The sequence below is a fragment of the Lagopus muta genome, chromosome 2 (genome assembly GCF_023343835.1).
Source record: "Lagopus muta isolate bLagMut1 chromosome 2, bLagMut1 primary, whole genome shotgun sequence".
Lineage (NCBI taxonomy): Eukaryota > Metazoa > Chordata > Aves > Galliformes > Phasianidae > Lagopus > Lagopus muta.
In genome coordinates this window covers 75,132,318-75,159,817 of record NC_064434.1, presented here as the reverse complement: position 1 = coordinate 75,159,817, position 27,500 = coordinate 75,132,318, and the positions used below count along the sequence as shown (strand labels likewise).

Genomic DNA, 27,500 nt, shown 5'->3' with positions numbered 1-27,500 from the left:
TCTATTTACAGAACAACTAGATTGAAAATTGCTGCTGTTTTGTCTGTGCATCTGCTGCATTGAATGGTAACACAGTTCTGCATATTCATTTTAGCAGCATTTGCACAAACTACTTAGTCCTTGTGAAAATATCTACTGTAGTATCTTTGTTTTAATAACTTCCATAAAGAAGTTGATTTCAGATGTTGCTGAGGGATGGTTTAAGAGGAAGAAATAAATCAGCTCAAATCTTTTGTTTCAAGCTGCCCTGTAACACAAGGTGACAAAAATGTACTGGCTGAGTTTCCATAGTTTCTGTGACAACAGTTACTTAAAAAAAAAAAAAAAAAAAAAAAAGTAGATTTGGAAACATGATTTTTCAGCAACAGAGAGCTTTCCCAGAAAATTCTTGGACTTGTGACAACAGAAAAATACATGAATCCTCCCAACATCCATATAATACATAGAGATCACATCCGTTTGTCAAACAGTATGTATTATGCCCCTTCAGACTTCTCACTTCTAATTGACCCACTACCTCCTCTTCAGCAGAATCATTCTAAAAGTCTGGAAATCCTAAAAATCTTCATGTATCTGACAATAGACAGATGGCTGTTTAACCAACTTTGAGAAAGCTGCAGTATCCTGTCACTATTACTAACAAGTAAAAATGGAGAGATTTCTGAATACGATGGACTAGCAGCATTTCTTTTCAAAAAAAAAAGTTAATGCTTTCTGAATTACTGTATCTCATTACAAAACACATATACCATGTTCAGTTTGTACAGTTATTTTCTAAACTCTTTAAATAAAAGCCACAATTTAAAAACAGTTGCTAAAAATAATTTGATTTCTTTCTGATTTAAAGGAAGTTGCCTTGAATTAGTTAGCAAAGTATTCCATCCCAAAGTCTGAACCTATTAAACATATTCAAGGAAAACAGGGATTTCTCTGATAGAGTGAAAGGTTTACCTGTAGAATTAGCACAGTAAATACAAGCTAGCAGCAGTCTGGTGGGGGAAATCCCAAGGGATCGCAATTATAAGATGAAGACTAACTTTCTTTTGCATTTGAAATAAAAAGAAAACTACCATGGATTTCACAGTGGCTTTGACCTACACTCATATTCTGCCATTAATTTTCATATTACAATCTGAACTTGGGACTCCATTGCCTTGTAAATGTCTCTACAAATACAACCACATTATAATCTATGTGGTTTAATGTAAGCAACTGTTACTTCATGAGAAGCTAAATATCCCCAAACTTACTTCGTTACTCTCTCAATGGCCTGCATGTGAACATTAGAATGTGTCTGTGCAAGAATTGCCTCCTGCTGTGCACATTTGAGACAAAGACCACCAACTCGACTAGAATTTGTGGCTGAAACAAGTGATTTCTGGTGTTTTAACCTTGCTTCCAAATCTTCACATCTCTTCTGAGATTCTGAAAGGTGTTTCCTAAAAAGAAGAAATAAAGAAAAAAAATTTGAGCAACACCCAAACATTTTTACAAGCTACGCAAAATATAACAATAAATGCAAAAAAATTTTTTGCTGTAATAAATTCCATAATGTACATTATTTTACACATTTCAGTAGCCTGTGTAAAATCTTAACAGAGAAATAGCAGTTAAACTGTCCCAACAAAATTACTAATAGATAAAACAAAATTAAATTGTTTCATCTGCTGTGACAAAATAGTAAAGCCACATGGAAAATTTTAGATGCAACTTGTAGTCTTACGTTTTTCCTGAACAGAAAAAAAAAGGATTCATTATCAAAATAAACTTTGTAAATGCTTTTATACAATGGCTATGCAAATATTTCAATATCCTATGAAAATGTATTTTTTTCCTGCTCTTATTGCTAATATTAACAGTAGCTCCTCTTTTCCACGCTACTCTCAAATTAGCCAGCAAGTGACAATTCTCTTCCTAGAGAAAATCCAGCACAAGTCCTTTACAGAGAGAGTGGTGAGGTGCTGGAACAGGCTGCCCAGAGAGGCTGTGGATGCCCTGTCCATCCCTGGAGGTGTTCAAGGCCAGGTTGGATGGGGCCCTGGGCAGCCTGGTCTAGTATTAAATGGGGAGGTTGGTGGCCTTGCATGTGGCAGGAGGGTTGGAGATTCATGATCCTTGAGGTCCCTCCCAACCCTGGCCATTCTGTGATCTGTGATTCTGTGACATTCACTCTGATCACTCTAGGGATAAACTTGAGGTCAACCCCAACGCCAGAAAAACAGGGTAAATTCTGTACTTCTCTCTGAAATTTATACCAGGTTCTATAAAGAATTTTCTCTAGAATTTCCAAGCATCTGTCATGGCAGGAAGAGCTCAGTAAGAATGCTGACATCAGGAAGTTCCAGACAAATGCACACTGTGCACATAAAGATCTATCTGACAAATTGTGCAATGTATCCAAAACTTTTGGTTTGTTATGCAGACCATCTGGGCAGCATACACATACCAAGTCTGACACATTCTGGCTGTACTGGATTTACTGAGCACATGATATGTATGCTGTACATATATTTCCTTCTGGGAAAGCTTCTGTGTACTTTTTTCCTATTTTAGTAGTAGGTCTATTAAATAGAATACACTATAGCCTGGACAGAATTTGCCCTGGGTATATCCTTGGACAGTCATGGCACAACAGACCTATTATTAAGAAGTCTAGGGCAGAAACTGATGAGTCCTGTGTAAATTCATAATTAAAATTAAAAAAAAAAAAATAGAGATGGTTCCATCTGAAAACAGTACAATTTTGCACTTGAAAGTGCAAAATCACCAGATCTCAAGTGTTTCAAAGCACTTACGCTTTCAAAGATCACACCCCTTAGGAGGAAATGAGAAGATTCAAAAAGTACCTTTAGAAGTTTTCAGATGATTTCAACCTCTGATCTTTCTTTCTGAATATATTTAACACTAAGCCAAGAGGGGAAAAAAGCCAAGAGATGAGGTAGCTGAAATTTAAGATTCTCCTATACTTTGACTAGCACAATTGGCTTTGTACACTTACAATTTCACCACTGCAGATAGCATATTTAAACCAGTAAGTCCTTTTGCACACAAACACATGTAGAATTACATAATTTTAGATAAATTGGATTAGAAATTATTTGGGGAAAAACGTAATTAAACAGATTTGGCAGCAGTACCATGAATGCAAGTACACAAGAAGTTTATTCCAGAACACCAAATGCTACAGCGTTGGACTCTATTGCTGCTTTTGCTAATCTGCTGTCTATAATGAAACCACTCATTTAGAGTGCATGACCTATTTTCAAATATTTTTATTTCTGAAGCTATGCAGGTTACGACTGGAAACACAGCATGCATACTTCAGAACTATTGTTGCCCTCTGCCAAAATCATTATGTGGCCTAAACTAGCTCAGAGATTCCTAAAATTTTTGATACCAGATATTAGAAGAAGAAAGTTAATTGTGAAAGAGCTCACATAAATTAAAACTTCAGCTTCTTTTTTTACTTTGTTTGTATTATCAGAGCAGGCACAGAGTCTCCATAAGGAAACTGGACAAAAAAAAAAAAAAAAAGATTTCATATCAAGTTTTGAGGCTCAGTAATATCTGTAAATACAATTTGACATAATTTATTGTATGGCAATACATACATTTTACAACAATGCATTCAATTATTTGAGAAAACACAAATAAATCCTTTAAAACCAGCTTTCAGGCAAAGTACTTGAAAACATCACATGCAGTCTTTAACCACACTGTTATCTAAATTCAAATGAAGAATGCATCATGTTAGGAGTTGATAATATTTCTTCAACCATAATTTTAAGAAAAAATAAATATCTCACTCTACCTTAGAGATTGTACTTGGGCATCCAAGATATTGATTTTATCCTGATAAAGAAGCTTTAGTTTCTCCTTTAGACAAGATGGAAGAAGAAAAAAGAAGAAAAAACAAAACATAATTGGGTCTTTTGGTTTGTTCTTTGTACTGTTTTTACATATAAATTTAGACATTAGCCATATTTATTTTTTCCTTGAAGATATAAACCTGTTAAATCACTAGACTCAGAGAAATCTAAGCATTTCACATTTTTGTTAAAGTTCACAACTTGAATAAACCTCCCATTTCCTTAGTTCTACACAACTTGCCAGTTCCTCATATGATATAAATTCCTACAGCTCCACAAATGTCAGCCATCTACAATAATTTACAAAAATTAATGATCTTATCTCAGTTTTCCTTTTACTCTCCCACAACCCTGCATAAATAAAAGATTCTTCAAGTAGAGGAGCTATTTTTTCATAATATGATAATATGCTCCTACTACCTGGGACTCCTATTACCAAGAAACAAATAAATCAACCACAGCAGTGATAAAACACAATGATGATAGCAAGCCAAAGAAAGCATCAGAAATTCAGCTCACTATGATGCTTAGAAAGAAGTCACAATCCTACAATACTCCTACTTTAAATATTACTGAGGGAAAAAAGTGCATTTATTGTAAAAAACTAGCTGTCAAATTGGTGTTATTGATAATTGAATATGTTTTCAGCTAAACATGTGCCAGAAGCATGATTAAAAGCATCCCAAAACTTTCAATTAATCCATGTTTTTTCTTCCCCAAAAGATGGCAATGTCACCTAGTTCCTTTAGAGCAAATAAATCTAGAATACTGTCCCAAACAAAGGAAACAGGATAGGCTCTGAATCACTAAGGGTTCTTGGTATCTCTAAAACCACAAGTGTAATTCAGGCCAGGGAAGACAGACTGAGCAAAGCCACTTTCGTACCTTACTGACCCTACTCTGCTCTGGAAGCAGGAAAACTCATTGCAAACAAGCTTGTCTAGAGGCCTGCCTAAAATACAGCAGCTGGTTTCCATCTGTTTATGTGTTGTGCTACTGCCAAGAACCTCCAAAGTACAGTGGAGCCATCACTGACCTGATATTCTTGAACCAAGACTTATCTCTTGGAAATCAACACCTGCAGCTACAGCCTAGCATCTGTGTCTAACTGGAGAATAATATTAATTAGTGAATGACGAGGAGATAAGGTTTAAGAGAGTAAAATTTGATCTCAAATTAAGGTTCAGCCAACCAAAACTCCTTCCATAAATTTATTACAAAATTGAAGCAATAACAGTACTGAATGCTTTTCCAAAAGTAAAAAAAATCCTAATACCAACCAGTTCTATATGCCATTTTTCTACTTCTCCAACAGTTTTTGAAACCAAAGCTGGATCTCTGTTATATGCTGATGATGGTATAGAAGGTTGATGCAGCTTCAAGTCATTATGCCTGGAGTTCTGATTATTTGCCAAAAACAAAAATGTGTTAGTGCTTCAATTATAATTATGTACGCTGTATTTTTAAACAAACAATAATTATGTAAATATTAAATGTTGTAAATTTAATTACAGTAAAATGTGAGAACCAGTACACAAGTTCATTAGGTTAAGGATCTGTGATGATACAGGAATTCACATTTTCAAACTGTCATTTTGTTTTGACTAAAATTCAGTTTGAAGATAATCATTTATATAAGCTTTCCTTAATAGGAGTTGTTTTAACCAGGGTTCAGCGAACTAACAAGAGGAATAAAAACTTACTGAGGTATCTGGAAGAGCTTGTTCTCCCAAGGTATATTCTGCAGTCAAAAATTTCAGTTTCTGATGGAGGTCTTCATTTTCAAGTATAACTACTCGAACCTGATCTTTCACCTCAGACAACTCCTCCTGTGAGACAGAGAAACTGCATGTAAAAGGTTCCTTAAGACAATCATCAACCTCTTGAGAACAAAGATTAGATAAATATTTTCAACTATTTCAGCTTTTTCAAACAAAATCAGAACACTCAAAAAAAAAAATCTGTATAAAAACAAGTTACAAAATAATCATTTCTTAAAAAATACACTTATTTGTATTTGTAAGATGAAATGAAAACATCTTTGAAGGTCCTCAAACACCACATAAACACCAAGATGCGCAACAAAGCTCAGTGTTTATTGAACTGTGGTTTACTCATTTTTGGTCATTGAAGCAATTTATCTCAAGACTAAGCACAAGCTTTTTTTAAAGCAACTCTTCATAATTGGGGGATCAGGGTTTCAGTAGCTGAAATATATTATGTAATAAATACCTTGTAAAACTTCACTTCTGCTTCTAAATGGTTAATGTACTGAGACTGATCATTAATTCTAGGAATAAGATCAGAAGGGTCTGGTAAGTCTTCTGTTGCAGCTTTTGGGGTTTTCTGAACGAAGTAAAGAACAGTGTGTGTTATTTTCTGGTTTACCAATTACTGCAATAAGAAGTCACTTGCACACAGCATACAGCCTATGCTTAATAAAATACACACCCCACCAGGTACCAGGTCATGAGAAAGGGAGAAACAGCAAGAAATTCTAACCCTAAATATGCCATTTCTGCCAAAACATATTACTGCTTGAATAAGCACATCTATAGAACATAGCCATCAACCAATGCCCAAATGAAATTCACACACTATTTATTATTCATTTTAGACAAATGTTGGAGGGTATTTTCTTCTGTGAAATGAATATTGAAATATCTTGAATTTTAATTGGTATGCATCAAAGGATACACCTCTAAATGTTAGTTAATAATTGCTGCAGAAATACGAGTATGTCTGCAATTTTAATAGCCACAGAGAAACACAGGAAGATGTCTAACAAATATTTATCAAAGAATATGAGATTTTAAGATTCTATAACTTCACAGCATTTACAGCTAAGAACAGTGTACAAATTAAACAAGAGTATAACTAAATCTATTATTAAAATACCCTTAAAATCACAGTTGAAATGGTTTCACAAAAACCATAGCCTCTCTTTTATCCTATTAGCAAGAGTCCTTGGCCATCTGAAAACAGGATTAATTTAGAGTTGACATTACACACCTATTTTGCATATTGTAATTCATTCTGATCTAATTAATTAGTCTTAAAGGTCCCAGATGTAATTTTCAGGAATTAACTGAACAGTCAGACACCTAAGTCTCCCAGACCTCATAAAAGATTCAGAAACCTACATCTTTGTTTTTAAAAAATTATTTTTAAATATTCACAATAAAAAATATAAATAAATAAATAACAACATATATATATACATATATAAACACACATATATATATTAAAAATTCATGCTACTATGGGGTAGCTATTACATCTTATACACAAAATGTGCATCTGGCGAGAAGAGTAATTGGTGGAAGATGTTTTATGTTCAACAGCAAGCTTCTAAGATTCCCTGTCCAACATTTAAGATAAAAACTTTAAGATAAAAAAATTTAAGATAAAACAGGTTTTAAAACCAGAACTCTGTGGCAGGGGGTTGAAGCTTAATGATCCTTGAGGTCCCTTCCAACCCAAGCCATTCTATGATTCTATGCTGACATTTAAATGAGAATGAATAATCAAACCAGCAAACGCAACAGAAATTTCTAGCAACAACAGCCTTTTTCTCAAATTATACCCAATATAATTTTTGACCATAGTAAAAAAAGCAACCCTTGTTTCACCCAGAATTGCAGTTGAGATAAATACGGGGTTTTCCAGAACCATCCAGAAAAACACAAAGTAGACACTAAATTTGTAATGTAACCCACTTTGGCTGAGTGCATGTTCTGAGAGCAGTTCTGCTGCAAGGAGAATAAATTTGAGAAACGTGCATAACGGTGCCCTCTCCACTTGGCAGACAGACCACTGCATTTTGGTACATACTTGGTGCTACATGGATTGACCATCTAGCCAATCCCAACCGTTTCCAAAAAAAAGAAAAAAGGATGAACTTGCAGTGGAGTTCAGATGATGAGAAGATAAAGTAATATGAACTGTCACGAACACACATCATGATCAACTAGAAGGAAATGCCTAATCAAGTATCTGAGATTTTTCTTCTGCTATGGCCATAAACATACCAAGTTCAGATCATATCACTGAGAATCAAAATTTCAGATTGTAAGAATGGCTCAGGAGCTCTAATTCTTCCAGGACAGTAGAAAACATACCACAGCATGCATGTCATTCATTCAAATAACACGAAGAAACAAAAAGAAACATACTCGGAATTGCATCTTCCTCCTTGATGGAGAGGCTTCACTTTCCATCTTCTCCTGATGTTGCAACAAAATTTTAAGTTGATTAACTAGGAAGAGATTAAAAAAAAAAACACAAATAAACACACTGGTTATAAGCAAAAATATTGGTAGTACGAATGAATAAATTTAATATTGTTTTTAACATTTTTAAGCTGTTTGCCTTCAGAGTAATCTTACCTGCATGACTGTGCTGTAGCTCCTCCCAGGGTGGATCGCCACTGTTGTCACTGCATCTGTCCACATCATCACTGCTCTTGTCCACAGAGGACTGGTCAAATCCAACTTTATCCTCATTCTCCGTGAAATGGCTTTCCTCCAAGGCATATTTCAGCTGATGGATACTTTCATTAGCACGCTCTGCAAACAATCATATCATTAGCCACAGCAGACAACATAAAAGGAAATATTTTAAGTTGCAAGAAACTGTGAGAACTAAATGCATTCAGCAGCTGTCTAACTTGACTGCTTCATCTTAAGCCAGCCACTGAAAGCAATTACATAATGCAAACAGCCAAAACTACGACAGGTCACAACTTGAGGAAGCAACATTTACTACATTTCTAAATAATAAGTTACGAACAGAGTGTCAGCCTGTCAATACAACATGACTTCACAGCAGCACAAGTAGCTAGTATTAAAAATTGCTACTACGAAGCTTCAACTATAGTCATACCTTACTGTATTTCAAACATAATGCTCATTCTATATTTCATATAATGCACAGGATCAGACTCTAAGGATTGGTTTAGTGATTTCTCATGGCGACACCTTACATAACAAAGCAATGCCTCATATAACTGAAAAATAACTGAAATAAAAATTCAGCAAATGCAGTCAACATAAAACATAAATAAAGACATTTGACTTCTGAATGAGTATAAAAAATAAATAACGCTTATTCAAAACAAAACAGAAAACACCTCTTTCCACATAAACCAAAATACTCTATGAATCCTTTCAAGAATGGACATGGTAGTGCTACAATAACATTCTTTTTTCATTTTCAGTGCATTGAACTTATTTTCTTTTTTATCTTTCTTTTTATTCTGCTACCTTCATAAAAATAGAAAACCATAAACGCCACATTATACCAATGTACCTGAACATTACCAGTATGTCAGAAAAGAAACTGGAAAAACTTGCAGACTGAGAGGTGAAAAATGAACAAGGAATTAGAAAATATGAGCCTGGCTTTAAACAACAATATTTCTGGTCCACACTGTAGGACCTCCATCAGTTATTTCTCTTATCACTTCTTTCTTACCATCACCTATGTATAAATGGAGATCAGTAGTTTATTCCTTTTCCATTTAAGTGCACATACACAAACTAGACAGGACAGACAGGAAAGCAGCCTAGAGGAGTATGGCTTCCTGCAACAATCAAAAAGCAAGATCTCTGGGCTCTGCTGTAATACCAAGTGAACTCAGAAACACCTACCTGAAAATATATTTTGAATTTAAAAAAAAAAAAAAGTAAAAAAATCACTGTTCAGCATTTGCTGGTAGAACAAGCAAATGTCTTAGAGTATAAGTGCTGAAGGTTAAAAATATTAATAGCTCCTCTCTTCCAAACAGCAAAGTGAGCAGCAATTCAAGTCGGAACAAAAGCTAAGTATGTATATCTAGCTTCACTTTGCCTATCTTTTTCAAGTTCAAATACATCACCTTGACTAAAATTAGGAAATACTTTTTTTTCCCTGACTGTAACAGTTTTCACAGTCCTTTTCTCTGCATTGCCATAACTCACCTACAGTTCATAAAATACAAATAAGACACCAACACCATTCTATTTAGGAACATGGCTTTCAACCCAGTGTGCCAGTTCTGTCTCACATTTTACTAATGCTAGTTTTTCACAGAATCATGAGTTGCTTCTCACATATTAATCTTTCCGCAGCGCTCATTTTTAAAGCCCATTAATCTTATGACCAGTCTTACCTCTTCTGATTTTCAGGTACTCCATGCTCTAACCAAGTTAGTGTAAGAGAAGAAGCAAAAGCACATTTTAGACAGTCATAATTTATTATAACAAACCCAAATATATTTCACAAGGTGGTGGCTCAGGCAAGAGAATCTAGGTCATACATTTTTCTATTAGCTAATGGGCATAATTAAGTTACCCATTCTTAAGGATTACAGGATGTTATGAGACTGGGAGAGTTAATTGACAAATGGTAACTGTATCTCACTCATGCAATGGCTTGAATATTTAGTAAACTATGTTGCAATGAGTTGTTGCCAAAAGATATTCAATGTCAGCTAAAGTATTGCATGGAGAGTCATTTGATAACTAGAAAATGCACCTGATTTTCCTGTTCACTGTAGGCCTCTGTCAGAGAACCCTGAATTCTAGTTTTCCTTCCATAGCAAGTAGGGGAAAAAAAAGAATAAAAACAAAACAAAGTACATGTCCATGTATATGCTTTCTTCCACAAAGTAAAGTGTGCAGGAGTAGTAGTGAAACATAATAAAAACATTATCTGCGACATGCTGATGTCTGTTTTTCGTGGCTAAACATTGCGTGTCTCTAGAATATTTTTGAAATATTTTTGAAAGCTTCATTAATATTTGACAAAGTTGCTTAAATGCTTTCTGGTTTCATAATTAAAAAGGCTGCTGCTATAAGGAAAAAGCTCACTACCGGGGAACTGGGAATTAGGAGCTTTCAATACCAAACAGCTAACATTCATTTGAGTACGAGTTGAACTAGACATATAAAAGGCTAAATGCACAATTCTTTTTCTAAGTACATCATTTGGGGGCATTAGGATAAAAGAATAAACATTAACAAGTGGGAATGTACACATTTTACATTGATAAAAGCAACAAATGTTCTTTCTAAGCATGAAAGAAGCAGAAAGAACCACTGTGGATGCAAACTATTGGAGACTGAGGCATCTTTACTTAAAGATCTCACAGTAATTTTTAAAATGAAGCCATGAGTTTCTAAGTGCTAGCACAGCCAGTCTACTTTTTCAGTTAGCTACTCCTATAACAGCACATTTTACAAAGGCTGCTCTCAGTAAAAACGCATTGCCCAACATTGCCTGCATATCTATTGTCATATTCTTTTCTGCATTTTAAGACTTTACAAACAATATCTGAGAATATATTTCCATTGCATGATAAAATGTCATTGATGTCTTATCTCCCATAGGTAGAGCTAAGGATATAGATGAATCGCAGCATGGCTGAGCTTGGAAGGCATCTCTGGAGGCCATCTGGTACAACCTCCAGCACAGACACCACATCCAGGTGTAATACGAAGATCTCCACAACCAGATCCCACACACAAAAGAGCACTGATTGTGTTAAACATTCAATTTTAATTGGAAACAAATCAAAATGATAACACAATCTAGGATTTCTGAAAGCAGTCAAATCTAATATGCAGATACTATCAGCAGTGGAGAAAGAAAGCCTTGATCTCTGTTTTTTTTCCTTATGCTTTTTCCCCCTCCAGTGCTCATTAAGATTTTTTTTTTTAAGTTGCCTACAGACATATAAAAGTAATTATAATATTTCCTACACTAGAGAGGATCTGATGCATCTTCGTACTACCCATTAAAATACACGCTTGAAAACCTGCTTCAAAAAATATTTCATTTGTTTCCTAGAATGAAAAATATGAAATGTCAAAATATGTATGTAAATTCAATTTAAGAATTTGTACAGATAACTTATCTGGACTGACAAGAAAATTAAAAAAAAACCAAACCCAAATCGTTTTATTAACTGATAATGCTTTCTGTTTTTAGGTATTTAGTGGTCATGGCACCAAACCCGCTGGAGGTCAAGGAGTGTTTGAACAGCATTCTCAGACACGGGGTTTGGATCTCAGATGTGCTAGAGTGGAACCAGGAGTTGGGCTCAATGATCCCTGGGTTCCCTCCCAACTCAGGATATTCCATGATCCTATCACGAAAAAACACAAGCCAGCAAGAAAACCCAATGCTCCTTTTTTCTTTGACGTATCAGCTTTCATCTTAAGTATTAAATCTGGTTTAATACTGGTATCCTTTCTTCAGAGAAGTATCTTTATATAAATACAATTAGTACAAGGGGTTTTTTTAGCAGCATGTCACTGCTACTGTAGAATGTATTTTGTTCTATTAAATTGGAGATATGACTGATGCATTCAACTTGTCAAATAAACAAATAAATAAATAAAGGCTAGAGTCAAAACTCTGAAATTAAATTCAACACAAAAAAGCTTGCTGTATTTCCATGTAAGTAGTACTCAGCTTTGGAGGAAAAAAATAAAATTGTGTGAACAATACATCACTGAAAGGAACACAGAAAAAAACAGAGAAGGCATTGAACCCTGTTTGCACAGCCTAAACAACAGATGTTTTTTCAGGCACTGCCCAAGACTGTCTATGAAGAGCAATTCTTCAAATGAAAGCACCAAAGTTATCTCATTCATGTACTCAGAAGTGCCACAGAAAATACTCTAAGACCTAATGGAGAGCTTAGCACAGGAAACAACCATTCAGAACAACAAAATTGGCTGCAGGAGATGGAAAAAACCCCAGGTGGGAGAAGTGTTAAGGAACAGACATTAAAAAAAAATAACTCTGCAAAAAATGTTGCTTTAACTATCATCTAAGGACAACTGCCTAGTTTGTTTGTTTTTAATAAGACTAGTAGTCTCTACATTAAAAAACGTAACTAGTAGTATTTAAAATATTTACTGGACAGAGGAGCAACTGAAGGAACTGGGGCTGCTTAGTCTCAGGAAGAAGAGGCTGAGTCTTCACCTTATTGCTCTCTTCCAATATCTGAAAGGTGCTTACAGCAAGAACGGGGTTAGTCTCTTCCCAATGGTGACAGGATGAGGGGAAATGGCCTCATGTTGCGCCAAGGTAAGTTTAGGTTGCATATCAGGAAACGTTTTTTTTACAGAAAGGGTTGTTAAGCATTGGAATAAGGCTCCCCGAGGAGGTGATCGAGTCACCATCCCCGGATGCGTTTAAAAACTGTTTGGACGTGGTGCTCAGGGAGGACGTGGTGCTCAGGGACATGATTTAGTGGAGGGTTGTAAGAGTTAGGGTGGTATGGTTAGGTTGTGGTTGCACTCGATGAGCTTTAAGGTCTTTTCCAACCTGAGCAATTCTATGATTCTATGATTTTGACAGGTCGATTAAAAAAATCCTCCTTCATAAACAGATTTGCACTCACCAGATTATTTGATAATATTGAAGAATCAGTTCTAGCTAGGATGCTTTCTGGCCATTCAAACAGCAGTGTTCATGACACGGACAGAGCAGAAGGCTCACAGGACATTCATGTCATGACCACCATAATTGATATGACTACAATAGCACAACTCTTACTCTGCAGCAGAAAATACCTTTCTGGGATAACTTTTGAACATAAATTCTATTACCTCCTGAGTATTTTGAAGTTCATTTGAAATAGTTTCAAGTGAAAGTTTACATAGTAACCTAATAAACCCACTGCACAAATACCACCCTCCTAACTCCACATTACACACAACGGTAAAGACTTTAATTATACAAAGTCTTAGACTCATCAAGAAAATCCCTGCTATAAGGCCTTTAGTACTTCCATCAGAAATCCCTCTAGTGGGCTCTAGGACAACCTATTTCTCAGTCACACTTTTTGTCTGGCTTTCTGCCCTCTGGCCATCGTAGTTGGCTTGCTGAATGCTTGGACTTCCCTACAAACCAGTCTCCTGAGGCAATTCTCTTTACAACAAAGGACACTGCACTGAAGAGTAACTGGTAATCTTTGAGAACTTATACACCCTTTCATCTCACTGAATAAGGCCATAAAACGATTCTTCTGCTCTCCAGAATGGATGGTATTGACCTCCTGCCACGTATCAGCCTACATCCAAGAGGAACTGTTGCAATGCATCAGCCAGGATCCACATAAGGTCAAGGACTGCACTTGAGGAACGCTGCCTATCAAAAACATTAAAGGTGCTAAATGCTACCTGAAATTTCAGAATCCCAATTACACAAATGATGTGAACTTGTACAAAAATCTCAAACTACGTAATTAAGACTGGAAAAGAATTAGGTTCATCAGCTCATGGAGCAATAAATCCATTCATTCCACAATGAATCATAAAGCTACTGGGACCAATGTGAGAAAAAGAGAGGGAAATGAAACAGCCAATAGAAAGCTGTGTTCTGAAGTGATTTAAAAACCACAGCGGATCCAGAGTGAAGCAATCCAGTCATTCTATATTATGAGCTCCTGTAAACAGTCCAAGATGCAAGATTCTTGAGAAAGGCCCTTTAAAGTTACATGAAATATAAAGCCATCACCTACAGCCTCCAAACAGCTTTGTACAAAGGCATGCTTTGAACTCCACATATTAAAATTTTATGAGCTCATAATGACTATGAAGATGTATCTTTAGATATACAACAGTTCCCAAGCAACTCCAACAGATTTTCTAGTTGACAGAAAGTGAAATTTCAGTGGAACAGTTTAAATGCACAAAAAACCTAAGACAAAATAATTAAAAAAAATTGGATTTGTGTTGCAAAATGCTACAAAAGCATATTTTAATGAAAAGCCTGGTTTGAATCAAGAAAAGAACCAAACTTACTAAACTACACACGCAAAAGAAATATTAAATATGTTAAAGCTTGGAGAACATAGGGAAAGAAAGCACAGTAGACTTGAACTTCAAAGGTTTTTGGCTTTTCCCGCTGTCACAGCCTAAGAAAGATGAGAACAGCCTATTTTGAAGGCAGTTCAGGCAGCTCAATGTAACCACTGTAAACATATATTCCCACATGCCCCAGCAGGATGCAGTATGAACAGAGCAAGTTGCATACTCTGGAAGTTAAACGCATTAACACATCTCTTAGATGAGAACGAACACAAAAAATCTGCCTTCGCCACTGCCCGAGTGTCACCCATTAAGCTTTACAGCGATTCAGGAGGCCAGTACAAACTGAGCATCAACGCCTAAAATGAAAAGGCAAGTCAGGCATGGCACAATTAAAGAACAAAATAGGCTTGGGGTGGAGTGGCTGAAAGCTGCATGGAAGAAAAGAACCTGGATACATTTGTCAACAGCTGGTTGAATGCGAGCCAGCAGTATGGTCAGGTGGCCAAGACCAATGGCTTGTATCAGAAATAGTGTTGCCAGCAGGAGCAAATAAGCGATCATCTCTCTGTACTCAGCTCTGGGGAAGCCACACCTTGAGCGCTGTGTGTTCAGTACTGGGTCCCTCATTAAAAGAAAGACACTGAGACCCTGGAGCATGTCCAGAGAAGGGCAACAAAGCAAAGCGGTCTGGAGCACAAGTCTTATGGGGAGCAGCTGAGGGAGCTGAGCTTGTTTAGTATGGAAGAGGCTCAGGGGCAACCTTATTGCTTTTAGCAACTGCCTCAAGGGAGGTTGTGGTGCGGTAGGGGTTGGCCCCTTCTCCCAGAGTAACTAATGATAGGACTAGAGGGAATGGCTTCGAATTCCACCAGAGAAGATTCACGCTGGACATCAGAAAAATTTTATTCTCAGAAAGAGTAATAATGCATTGGGACAGGCTGCCCAGGGAGGTGGTGGAGTCACTGTCCTTGGAGGTGTTTGGTATCATGTGGACGAGGCACTGAGAGACACGGTTGGTGGGATGACAGGGATGGGTTGGTAGCTGACTAGATGACCCAACAGGTCTTTATCAACCTTAATGATTCTGTGAAGTTCATTACAAAGCACCTCAGAAACCACCACCAAGAGAGCTGCAACTTGTTAAAAACAGCCCGTGTGATCGCACAGGGCCACAGTTTACCAGACGCAGTACTTTAGGGCTCGTTCTAATTTCACTACAAGTTCCGACTCCCGCAAACACTTGATGAAAACCTCAAAGCTCAGGAAAGACACCTCGGGCCGTTAGCAGCGGAGCGGCGCACTGCCGCAGCGCGTCCGACCACTGGCGGGCGCCCACCCGGTGCCCGCCCGGGCAGGAGCAGCCCTCCTCACCCGCCCACAGCTCCGCGGGCCGCGCTCACCTCGGAGCCGCCTCTGGTATCGCTGCAGAGATTCCTCCAGGGCGGGCTGCCCACGAGGCGCCCGCATCGGGACGCCACCGACCGCCGAGAAGGGCGCGCGCTGAACTTCCCGGCGCCACCCCGCGGCACTTCGGCCCGCGCCGCCTCCCCAGCTCCCGGAGGAGCCGCTACGCCGCTACCTTCCGTTGCTACAACGCCAACTACCAGCCACAGCCGAGCGCCCGAGCTGTGCCACGCCCCCAGCTACACGGCGCGCGGGGAGACCGCGGCGCCAACCACAGCTCCCAGCAAACGGCGCGCGGCGCAGAGCGCGCTGGGAGGTGTAGTCCCCTCCACGCACTCAACTGGCAGCGGGAGGAGGATACGCACTGCTTCTCTTTTCCCCTTTGTTGTGACTCGCAACGCCTTCGCGCCTGCGTACTGTGCACGCCTTCCGCCTACGTCCCCGCGCCCGCAGTGGCTGAGCACAGCGCAGGTCCCGGTACGGCCGAGGGGGCGGATCCACGTTTGCCTCCCACTGCCGCGAGTCGCGGCGCGAGCGGAGCGCCCATCGCGCTATTGTCTGAAGTCAGCGCAAGCGCAGCTCCGACCCCGCGGCTCTGCCCTCTGCGCCTGCGCGGCGCCGTCCGCCCTCCCCCCCCCCCCGCATTGTGTGAGCCCGGGCGGCGCCTGCGCAGCGCCGTGCCCGCTCTGCCCGTTAGCCGCTATGTGCAGGGAATAACGTTGCCGCGGTTGCCGGAGGAACGCGGAACGGAACGTCCCGCCCCGCCCCGCTCTGCGGGGCCGCCGGTTCAACGAGCACCCGGCACCACTACTACCAGCAGCGGGTCGACCCCGCGGCGCGGAGAGCCTCCTTGGAGGGGTGAGTGGGGACTTGAAGGAGAAGTGGGGCTGGAGAAGCCCATTGTGTCAGCGGGCGTCGGGCGGGCTGTGCCCCGCAGCGCGGATCCGGTCGTAGCCGCGCTCCCCGCGGGGCCCAGAGGCCGCCCCGCGCCCCCGCCTCCATCCGCCCTCGGCAGCGCGGCAGGAGGCGTGGGGCAGCGGTGGGGCGGGCTGCGGTGCCGCCCCTCTGGCCCGCGCCGCCGGCACACCCCTGAACCGCCGCTGCGCCTCCCTCGGGGTCCGAACGCGCCCCCGGCGGCGGTCATTTGACGGACGGCGTTGCCCGGCGAGACGGGGCGACTGATGGAGAACGGCTGCCTGCGCCCTCTTCCCATTGTGCGCGCCCGACGAGGAGTGTCCTCTGCTCCGCGCCGTCCTCCCGCGCCTCCTCACTTCTCCCTGCGGAGAAGCGCGGCATAGCCGCCCTTCGCTGTGTTTCTGTGCGGGCGGTTTTGGCCCTAGCCGGGTGCACTGCGCGACTGACAAAGCGTCGCGCAGCGCCGTGCTGCCCGTTACGGCGTCACGCGGGGAACGGGCTGTGGGTGCGATGCTGCCGAATGGGAGACAAAAAGAGCAGCCCCCTTGTGACGGGCTGGGGAACACAGATAGCATCCCCGACTCGACGGTTTGAAGGTGTTCTCTTCGTTGCGAATTTAAACATCTAAGGGGTTTGCGGGACGAAAGCGTGCTGCTGGCACCGTGGTGGGCACGGCCTTCCGAATGCCGCTCGAGGCTCTGACTGACAGTGCTCCTGGCCCGGCGCTCGCCCGTGTGGGATGGGGCGCCTTGTGCAAACTGAGCTGAGGCATGAGCACATATGCCGTGATTTCCTGTGAATGATTTCCTCTGGGAATGGCTGTCCAGATGCTGAGGAGCCCATCCTGAGCTGTCCTGAACTAAGCTGTCACCATGGGAGCTGCTCAACTTCAAATTTTATTTAACAAAATTTTTGTCTGAAAGGGGTCATGAAGCCTGACTGAACGGGGAGAAGGGTATGGCTGAAGATGCACAGAAATCTATCAAAAGCAAAGCCATGAGGTGTTAATGTGGGTTTTTTCTCCTCTCATTTCTCAACTACTTAGAAGTTATTTGTAAAGGATCAGATACAAATATTTTCTCACCTTTTAAGAGAAATACTGTGGCGTATAAGTAGTTACCAAGCTTCCTTTCTCATGGTAGTGCAGGGATTTCTTTGACATCTGTTCGAGATGTTTTGCAGGTGCTGCCTGCCTCCCTTATCTGGTCATGCTGGGCTTTGCAAATCAGAACAGTTTCTCGTTATCTTATGCCTCCAGACTGTGAGAGACGTGGCAAAAATGATTTTAGCAGTTCTTTTATAACATACAAGCTCGAAAAGAACCAAGTTATGAAAGTGTACTGCAGAAGTTGATGTACTCTTGATGAAAACTGGGAGCTTCCCTGAGTGACAAGAGCCTAACCTAAAACACGAGTAGCTGCACAAACTGATTTTGAAGTTCCATTTCTAGTTTTTTGCAAACACAGGCAGAAAGGGCTTAATGTGAATGGATACCACAATGTCTCCTTGGGTCCCTAAAGAGAACTATTGCAGTGTCAGCACTGTTGGCTCTGCAGGCAGAATGACCCTGGAGTAAAACAGACTAGTTTTACTTAAACCAGAAGGCCAATAGAATCTGAAATTCTGCTTTCCCAGTAGAAGATGTTGGACAGGAGAGCCAGGCATTGAGTCTCTTTGGATAGATTCTATCTGCATCTAACGTCTGTGAGCTGTTCTCTGTAGGAAACGCTCCTTGTTGTGGTAAATATTGGCATGGCTGGGACCAGGAAACTGCAGATGAGGGAAGAAAGTCCTTTGTCTCTAAGGGATGGAGCTTCTGTCTGCTGAAGTTAGGTGCGTGTCTGTTCTACAGCGTCCTGTGACTGTGCCAAGTGAGCCTGGGAGGTGTCTCTCGCTGCCTGCCAAGTTTATAATGCTCTTACAGAGCACCTGCGCTCCTTCTGGTCCTCTGTTTGTTGTTGTATCTTGCACTGTCATGTTCCTTGAACATCTTCAATGGAGTGGTGTACAGATAGCAACTTCCTTCTGTGTGCAGTGCTCATGCTCCTCTGGGTCAGAGTCTGTGCACTGTGCTGAATGAGGTGGTTGTCCTGGGAAAAATAGAGCATGATCACATGGCTTGAATGGTAAGGTATAATGTATGCAAACAAGGCTGAGAGGAAAGCACAAACTACTTAATTAATCAGCTCTGTGAATGTCTGTTTTGTAGACACAACAAAATATTAAAATTACAAATGTTTGGTTCACTTTTATAATTTAGTTTCTTCCACTGTCCTCTTAAAGCTGGAAGGCTGTTTTTATTTTAGAGATGCATTTATAGTTAGGGGCCTTAAGAAACTTTTATTTCAAATTTTGTTTGATCTTCAAAAAATATATATATATATTTTAAATTAACGTGTTTTGTTGTTTGTTTTTTTTTAATCACACATTATGTCAGAAGCAGTTTGTCCTAGAAACTTCAAATGAAACCATCAAAGATGGTTTAGTGGATTGCCCATGATTCTGAATTGCTTTGTTCAGTCTCTTAGATGGTTGAGTCTTTTAAGATGAGGCAGAGTGGTCCTTGCCCATCTCACAGTGGCTGTGAATGGAGCAGTCACACTCACCTGGTCCTCTTACACTGTGAAAAGTTGATTCACATGACTAATTCAGCCAGTTTCTTTTCTTTTTGTTCTGTTTGAGTTTTTTTTTTTTTTTTTTTTTTTTTTTTTTTTTTTTTTTTCCCCTTGGGTTAGCAAATTGAATTATTTTATGGTGTGGTCAGAGGAGTGCTGGAGCAAGTACACAGAGTGGGAACAGCAACATCAGGTCTGGAAGAAAATATTCCATTTTTTGGTAGCAGAGATCCATTTGGACTGCTCAGCTGTGCTCTCTGACAGTCTCCTGCTTGCTGCAGAATACTGCAGACAGGAAGGGAAATGTATAAATATCCAAGAAAACCAGGAGACTGGTTTTAGTTTTATCATTAGTCTTTGCTGTTCTTTATCTGTGAAAGGTTCACATCCACAATGTTCAGAACATGAAACTGGGTGAAAAATAGTGTTTCTTTGAGTGTAGGTATGCAAAGAGAATTGGAATGAGATGGTGGTTCTGCTAAGTGATGTGGCCTTTACATAAGAAAGTTGTGAAGAAGCATGTGGTTTTTCTTTTCTTTAAAATTGTATTAAAATGCTATATGTGAAGAATGTGCTTTTACTAATTCAAAACAGAAACATCTTTCATTTCATCCTCTGAATAGAATACTCAGTAAAATAGGGTGGCTTTTTTCCTATGTGCATCTGATATATCAACTTTGTTTCTGCTCATTTAGTCCCTGTAGAAATGGCTATTGAAAAACAGGCTTCCCATTAGCTAGGTGCTATTCAGAGCTCCATCCCCACCCACTGGTGGGCCTCACAAGCTGACTCACCGCCAACAGCTGCAGTCCTCTTACAAAGGTCTAGCTTCTTCAATTTGTTCTGCTGTATTTGTGGCAAGAATTGGTGTTCTTGTAGCAGGTTCCTTTGTCTACTTCTTTCCAATCTTGTGAACTAAAATCTTATTTTCTGAACTTCTCCGTGAAACTAAGATGATTGATATAAGAAGAATCTGCTAAAGCCTATGTGATGAACTTTGCAGATTTGGTATTATTTCATATATCATTCCTGAGATTCTGGTTCTGTTCCTTTAAAGTTTCTTTCAGAAAGTACAGCAATTATTGATCTTTTCAGAGAAATAGAAAGAGAAGTGATACCACTCCCTGGTGTTTCTGTGATCATCTTTGTGCACAGGGTATTTTGCTGGTCTTCAGCTGTTGTTCTGTATGAAGAAAGAACTGAACTTGCAATCAATCCATTAGCTAACCATTGTGGTCTGGAAGATGCAGTACAGTGAATGCATTAAATCAGATGTATTTAGAACTCATCCCTCAAAATGACACACTTAGATAATTTTCTTAATGATCTTTCTGTTCAGCTGCAAATCCTCGGCTATCTAAGTAGGCATTCTCAGTAGGCCTTTTCAGCTATCTTTTATTTATTGTCTTGTTACATTTCAAGAATTGGAATAAAAATCCAAGAAGTCAGCATGTCATATCTCTTCTGTTTTCCCACGAGCACACATTTTTCTTGCTTTCATTAATCTCATTTCTCACCCTCATCAACCACCAATGACATAACTGATAATTGAGCCTTAGGCCACTATCAGTGCAGGAATCTTGATGTCAGGAATTATTACACTTAATTTTTGTATTTTAGTTTAATAGGTGAAAGATATAGTGAATAGTATTGCTGTTTAGTTTAACTTAATTTTTTTATTTTGTAATTTTCCTAACAACATAAGAATGGCCATATTGGGTCACAATAGAGGTCAATCTAATGAGGGCTCCATGAAGAGCTGTAACCCAGTGCCTAGGGAGAGACAAGGAAGGTGTAGGCATGTATGATATCTTCTTCTGAAACAATGCTAGTCTATGCGTTTTCTACTTGAGACTTTAGAGCCAGGTGTTGTTTCTATTAACTGTTACTCTTTCTACTTGATCTTTTCTTCAGCATTGTCTTTTCAGGCAACATGTTAGAATTGTCCCTTTTTGTTTTTCAGACCTTTATTTTTCATAAACATTCAGCCTTATACTAGCTTAATTTAATAACTAAAATCTTTCTTACCTCTTTTCATTATTGAAGATAGGCAAATGCATTTTTTTGAGGTTAATGAAGACTATGCTCACCCATCTCCTCTATATGTGATATATATATATATGCATTTATATATATTTAATCGTGCTTGGTTTCAAAAAGGAATAATCACATAATACAGGGGTCAAACACTTCCTATGAGAATTACTCTTTTGGATGATTGTCAAAGCACAGCTCAAATTTTAGCTTATAAATTGGCTTTATAACTGACTACTACAGATCTGTTTTGAATTGCAAGCAGAAAATGTTGAAAACCCAGATCTTCTTTGCTTGTTTAGCTTTTGGGTCCACAGAATCTTGAAAAACAAACAAAAAAAATCACACCAGAACTCGTTAATATAAGAATTATGGAATGACTTAAGAATTTTCTTGATGTAGATAATACCACCCTCTCTGATCCTTTTTTGTTTTGGTTTGGTTTTTTTGTTACTATTACAGTTCCTGCTGATAAACATAAGAAAATGCCTTTATTTTGGCTCAGTCTGCACCAACTTCAATCATTAGCAACTTCAGTAGAAGTTTGCTCAAAATCTGTCCGAATTTACACCTTCTCATTAAAATCAGTGTGCTGACTTTTGACCACTTACATCACAAATCCGGTAGCATGTTCCCATATTCAGTATTTGGGTGGGTTTTTTTAAACTTCCTTAGCCAAGGGAGAGTTGTTTGCCCACAGTCTTGGGGAAGTTGAAACGTCAGGAACTGTGTAAAAGACAGTCCTGCCATGTACAGAAAAGCAAGGCCCAGTATAATAAAGCTATTGCATTATATTACTTTGCTCATGTAGAAAATGTATTGCTTTGCATTTATGAATAGTGTCATCTTTTTTCCAAAAGAGAATATTTGCTTCCTTGGCATTTGCATCTTCTAAATTGCCACATTTAATTATCTTGCATATTGTGTGTGCTATTTTCTTTTTAATACCTTTCCTTATGCAAACACCTTTGCTTTTACCTTCTTTGTGGCCTGATGGAATTTTCTTTACCACACTGCGGTAGTAACTTCAACACTCAAACGTGCTGTTGGTGTGCTCTTGCTAAACCTGCAAATGGCAACGGTCAATGTCCTTCCCTATTGACTGACAGTCCAGAACCTGGTTTGCATTGTTCTCTTGCAGGCTTCTCATTGCAAGTGTGTCTAAATGTTGCCTGGTTACTTGCTTTGAGGAGTTTGATGTTTGCTGGAGAACTGAGGGCTGAGTTACTTAACAGCTTCAGTTCTGCATGACTGAATTACATTTTAGTATCCACTCTCCAAAGAAATGTTTTCAAGTTTTCAGTTTTTTGTTTGTCATTCTTTGAGCTCTATATTATTAAGAAGCAAGATTGTTTTTTCTACTACATTGCTTTCATGATCTTCACTTCTATTTGCCTTCTTTATGCATCCTAAACAATGGGTTTTCGGTTGCTCCAGTTAATATTATTGGGTTGTTTATTTAAATCTCTGACAAGGTGAATTCATTTTTATTGTTGTTTTTCTTCTGGGCAGCATATAGCTTGTGGGGAAGTGTTGTAAAACATGACAGTTTCAAAAAAGGGTATCAAGACATAACAACGAACCAGGATGTCCTGAGTCATTCCTTGCCCAGTTGAGGCCAATTGAAGCCTTTGATCAATTAAAAATGACTAGATGATCTGTTATTTCAGTGCAATTCATAAATTAACTTTAAGCAGTAGTTTAGGAGAAGGCTTGCGTTAGTGGAATTGGATCCTTCAGTTGCCATGTGTTGTGGGTCTTTCTATTGGTGCAATTTCATTCCAAAACCAAGAAAAGCTTTAGGCAGAGCTGTTTTTATCTAGAGGGCTTTGAGGGTGGCAGTGCTTCAGAGCGTCTATGGGTTGCTTTATTTGTACAGCTATTTCCCATGGGAATTCTTCCTTTCTTTCTTCTCAAGGTGTTTATTTGCACTTTGCAGCCTAATCTAATACAGCCTTAGAAGAAAGACTGTTAGATCGTTGTGAGGTGGGAGACAGTAAAGATTTCATGACTGGATTATGATGTTTTAAGCAACCGCTAGGGCAAGTGCAAAGAAAATAAAAATATGAACTAAATATTTTAAAAGTACGTAGTTTTCTTAATTATTCATCACAGATTTTAAACCTGTCAGTGGATATTATTTTAATATTTCTTATGGATATTATTTAAAGTAACCATTTTTTTTTAATATATGGAAGAAGTCAGGTGAGGTGCAAGTGGGTTTGATGTAAGCAGCGCAGGCTCTGATAGCAGCCTAAGCAGAGCTGACAGCAGGCTGTCTTGGTCCTGCCTTTTTTTCCCAGCCCTGGCTGTACACCCCCATTCCTTTTGCTGTGGTGCTGGGCTTGTGTGCTCGCTTCTGGGAACACTTCATCTGTTTGTGGGAGCTGAGGAGTGAGGAGGAGTTGGTTTGTCACCAGCTGAACACATTGCAGTAGCTCAGCTGTGCGGTCACAGCCATCTTGCAGCCAAGGCAGAGGGAGCAGGCAGGGCTGGGGCGGGGTGGGAGGGCTGGGATCCTGACAGCAGCAAGCCTGGTTTGGGCTGATGCAGAACCACAGCATCTTCAGTATATCATTAGTGTGATGAGAGTTACAATTGTTAATTTCCTATTGGTTGAATCTTCCTCACTAAGATTGAAAATAAATAGCAGAGTGAAGCTGTGGGCACAGAAACAACTTATGGTGGGGGAAACTAAATATGAAGTGTGTTAGCTTCCCATTGTAACTTCTGCTGGGTTATTTGAGATTTGCTGCAGTGGAAGTATGGATGCATGCATGAGCAGCTAATGAGGAAGAGATGCCATGCTATAAATTTTATACCGTATACTGCTTTCTAGAAGACTTACTATAATCCTTAACTATGTAAGTGTAATTGAGCTGCTAAAAATAACTTCTCTGTTTCAGAAAGTAAAATTTTGGGCACAGACTGCTCCAATCTCATGAAAAATTCTGAACATAGCACATACTTCAGAATTTTTAATCATTTCAGATATCAAAACTTGTGTAAGAGTTAAAATATATTTTCTCTAAGCTTGGGAAAACATTTGAATGAAAACCACTTTGACCTTTGGGAAGGAGGGAAGAAATTTGGTCTTTGGCACTATGTTGTTTATACTTTTTTAAGTATTTACAGTTACAGTATTAAAAGAGAATTGTTTTCTTGTGGTGGTTTGGTTATTTGTTTAATTTCAACTGCTTTTTTATCTGTGGAAGCCTGTAGATCAGTACTGACAGGTATGATCTAGAGCATCCGTTTCTAACTATAGAGATTGACTTTTGTGAATGCTTTCAGTAGCATGGTGAAACCGCCTTCAGTTTGAGGCTTGTGTGTTTATACTTGCAATGCTGTGCACTCATTCTGTTAAATGTCTGTGTGCCCAGACTGATTGCTCACAACCAGTCTGTGTTGTGGACCAGAAAGAAGGGAACATTTCTGTTTCTTCCACTTGTGTCTTCCTCCCTCCAATTGTAAGCACATGGCAAGTACTTCCAGGATTGAAGGGAAAAAAAGCATTTCCGAATTTCTGGCAACACTGTGAAAGCTCTTTGCTTGTGATTCAAAGCAATCCTATTACAATAAGATGGAGAGAAAAAAATACGTTAGAAGCAGTGTCTACTTTTGTAGGGATGTGTCTTGTATCTCAAACTGTGCTGGACGTCAGTGTGAACATGTGCTCTTCCTTGCCCACTTGGTTGAGAACCGTCACTGTTTTATGGAGGAGATAACCTGAATGGCAGATGCCCCCAAAGGCCGAGAAGAGATGAGCCACCTAGGCATGGGGTGGCCAGCAGGCAGCAAGGAGCTGGTGTCTGTCAGTCCCATAGCAGTGATTCTGCCAGGGGGATGATGAACTTTTGATCAGTACTGAGTCCTCCATTCCACCAAAGCTGATAGTAGCCTTGCATCTTTGCAATCTCCAGCTCTTGAAAGCTTGCTGGCAGAAGTAATTGACAAAAAGAGTGGCTGCTTAGGTCAGGTTTTTTCAGGCAGCTAATGATTTCGGTAAGATAATTAATAACTATGGCAGAAGGAGAAGATGGTTAAAAAACATAAATCCTAGTTTGTTTTAAAAACATTCTTGCTTGAAGAGAGAAATATGCCGCTTAATATTTTTAGGGACAAATCAAAATGAAGGCTCCATCTGTGCTGTTTTTAGATTAAACATCAGAAAATAGTAGTCTTGCATATAAAAGATATGCTAAATAAGCATTTACCATCTCCTAAATGGGACATATAGAAGAGGTGAAGTCTGGGAAGAACCAAGGCAAAATAAACAGAAATGCAACACTGATTTGCTTCAATATTTTAAATGTTGTAATGTATTCTGCTATCAGGAGTGTTGTTCTGTGGCTGCCAATGGTAATACTATGACTTTTACACCATGGAAACCTGGAGGAATTTAAACAGAGGATGTGATTTGTTCCAGCTTAAGAAAAGGGGAAGTGGGATGATCAGTCTTAATCAACTTTTGGTGCTTTTATCCGCTTTTAGTTTGATGATAAATGATTTAAAATATGCTTGGTAAACCAGAAGACTGTATCTCTATTGCAATAATGTGGTCATTGTTGCGTAATATACCTCTTTTTTTAATGCAGCTGAATGCAACCAAGTTCCCTGTTAATCTTTTTTTGTTCTTGTTGGAGACATAAAATGAGACTTTTGTAGTAACTGTGGATATTTAAAACAAAGAACCAAAACAACACTGGAACTCTTCAGTGAGATACTGGTAGAAGGGATGACTCAATCCCTTTTTGTGGATGGGGTTAGAGTACTGCTTCCTCTTGGTTATGTGCCTGGGGTAGTGTGTGTAGTTCCAAGCTTTTCCCTTTTAGCCTTTTCTTTCACATCTCTTCCTTCCAGCCCTTTATTTTAAGGCAATAAAAGTGAAGTTGCCAATTATTGAACTTACAAAGGTAAATCTCTGTCAGTTTCCTTCTATAGAACTACTTCAATTCCAGATTTCTGTCTATTGAAAGACATGCTTGTGTTCATTTAATAGCTGTTACAATTATTTATTTTAGCATACTTATGAAAATATTTTCTAGTGGTCTCCAAAGGAGAGATGGCAGTGTGTCTGCTCAGTCAAGTCCTTGCATAGAAATGTCAAGCTGCATGTACTCACTGCATTTGTTTACAGTGAGAATTTCACATGTAATTGTTTGCTGTATTTAGTAAATAAGAGGCAGTGTAAGAAAGAATTGAGATTTATGCTGTAGGCTAGTAGCTGTATTCCTGTTTGTTGGCTGCATATGACAAAGGAGTGAGCAGCCACTGCAAGCAAAATGTGGAATAGCTCCTCTCCAGGGAAGCCATTTCCTAGCTACTAATTACAGACTGCTTTAAAATCTGAAGTGTAATTTATGCTGCTTTAAAGTCTCTGTAATAGGTTATATTTATTATTAGGCCATCAGTATTCTGTCTTACTCTATGGGTTTTGGGGGGGCAGTTGTTTCCACATGTTTATACATTGAGAAAGTGTTTGTGTTGTATGTGTCACTTTAAAGTTTTAGTTTATGGGAAAGGAGAGAGGTGGGAAAGGTACATGCATTAAAGAAATGCTGTAACCCAAAATGCAAGGCTAGATTCTTTCTGCATGATCTGAGATGTGACTAATGAACTTTAACAAATAGTTAAAATATATAAGACATTTTAACCCCTTTTCAGCTTTCTTTTTCCCATGAGTCTCCAGGAAGGGTACTACTCATCTGGAGATCCTAAACATTGAGTGTATAGCCTGGTTCTGTATTATTGTCTGAGACTGTAGTACATTGGAGATCAGTTACGTTGATGCCAATAGTTGTCCTCCATGACTCCTGTTTTCATGTTCTGTGTGCTTTTGTATTGAGTCAGGA

The 27,500-nt window shown here is 39.3% G+C and overlaps 2 protein-coding genes across 11 annotated transcripts in view; one reads left to right on the top strand and one right to left on the bottom strand.

The window, feature by feature from the left end:
• SDCCAG8 (SHH signaling and ciliogenesis regulator SDCCAG8) overlaps window positions 1-16,306 on the bottom strand; it is a 100,493-nt gene extending 84,187 nt beyond the window's left edge. For 2 of the 5 annotated variants that reach the window (XM_048937582.1, XM_048937584.1), the window contains exons 1-8: window positions 16,078-16,306; window positions 8,258-8,437; window positions 8,045-8,127; window positions 6,102-6,215; window positions 5,573-5,698; window positions 5,150-5,269; window positions 3,812-3,876; window positions 1,251-1,439 (exon numbers count right to left, since the gene is read on the bottom strand). In XM_048937582.1, the coding sequence (XP_048793539.1) occupies window positions 1,251-1,439; window positions 3,812-3,876; window positions 5,150-5,269; window positions 5,573-5,698; window positions 6,102-6,215; window positions 8,045-8,127; window positions 8,258-8,437; window positions 16,078-16,144 (944 nt within the window). In that variant the 5' untranslated portion in view covers window positions 16,145-16,306. Of the gene's footprint in view, window positions 1-1,250; window positions 1,440-3,811; window positions 3,877-5,149; window positions 5,270-5,572; window positions 5,699-6,101; window positions 6,216-8,044; window positions 8,128-8,257; window positions 8,438-16,077 lie in introns of those variants that run through there. The other 3 variants (XM_048937583.1, XM_048937585.1, XM_048937586.1) reach the window with 3 other exon arrangements.
• A 430-nt stretch (window positions 16,307-16,736) lies between these two features.
• CEP170 (centrosomal protein 170) overlaps window positions 16,737-27,500 on the top strand; it is an 85,664-nt gene continuing 74,900 nt past the window's right edge. For 3 of the 6 annotated variants that reach the window (XM_048937580.1, XM_048937578.1, XM_048937577.1), the window contains exon 1: window positions 16,737-16,939. The gene's annotated coding sequence lies outside the window, so the exon portion shown is untranslated. The remainder of the gene's footprint in view (window positions 16,940-27,500) is intronic. The other 3 variants (XM_048937581.1, XM_048937576.1, XM_048937575.1) reach the window with 1 other exon arrangement.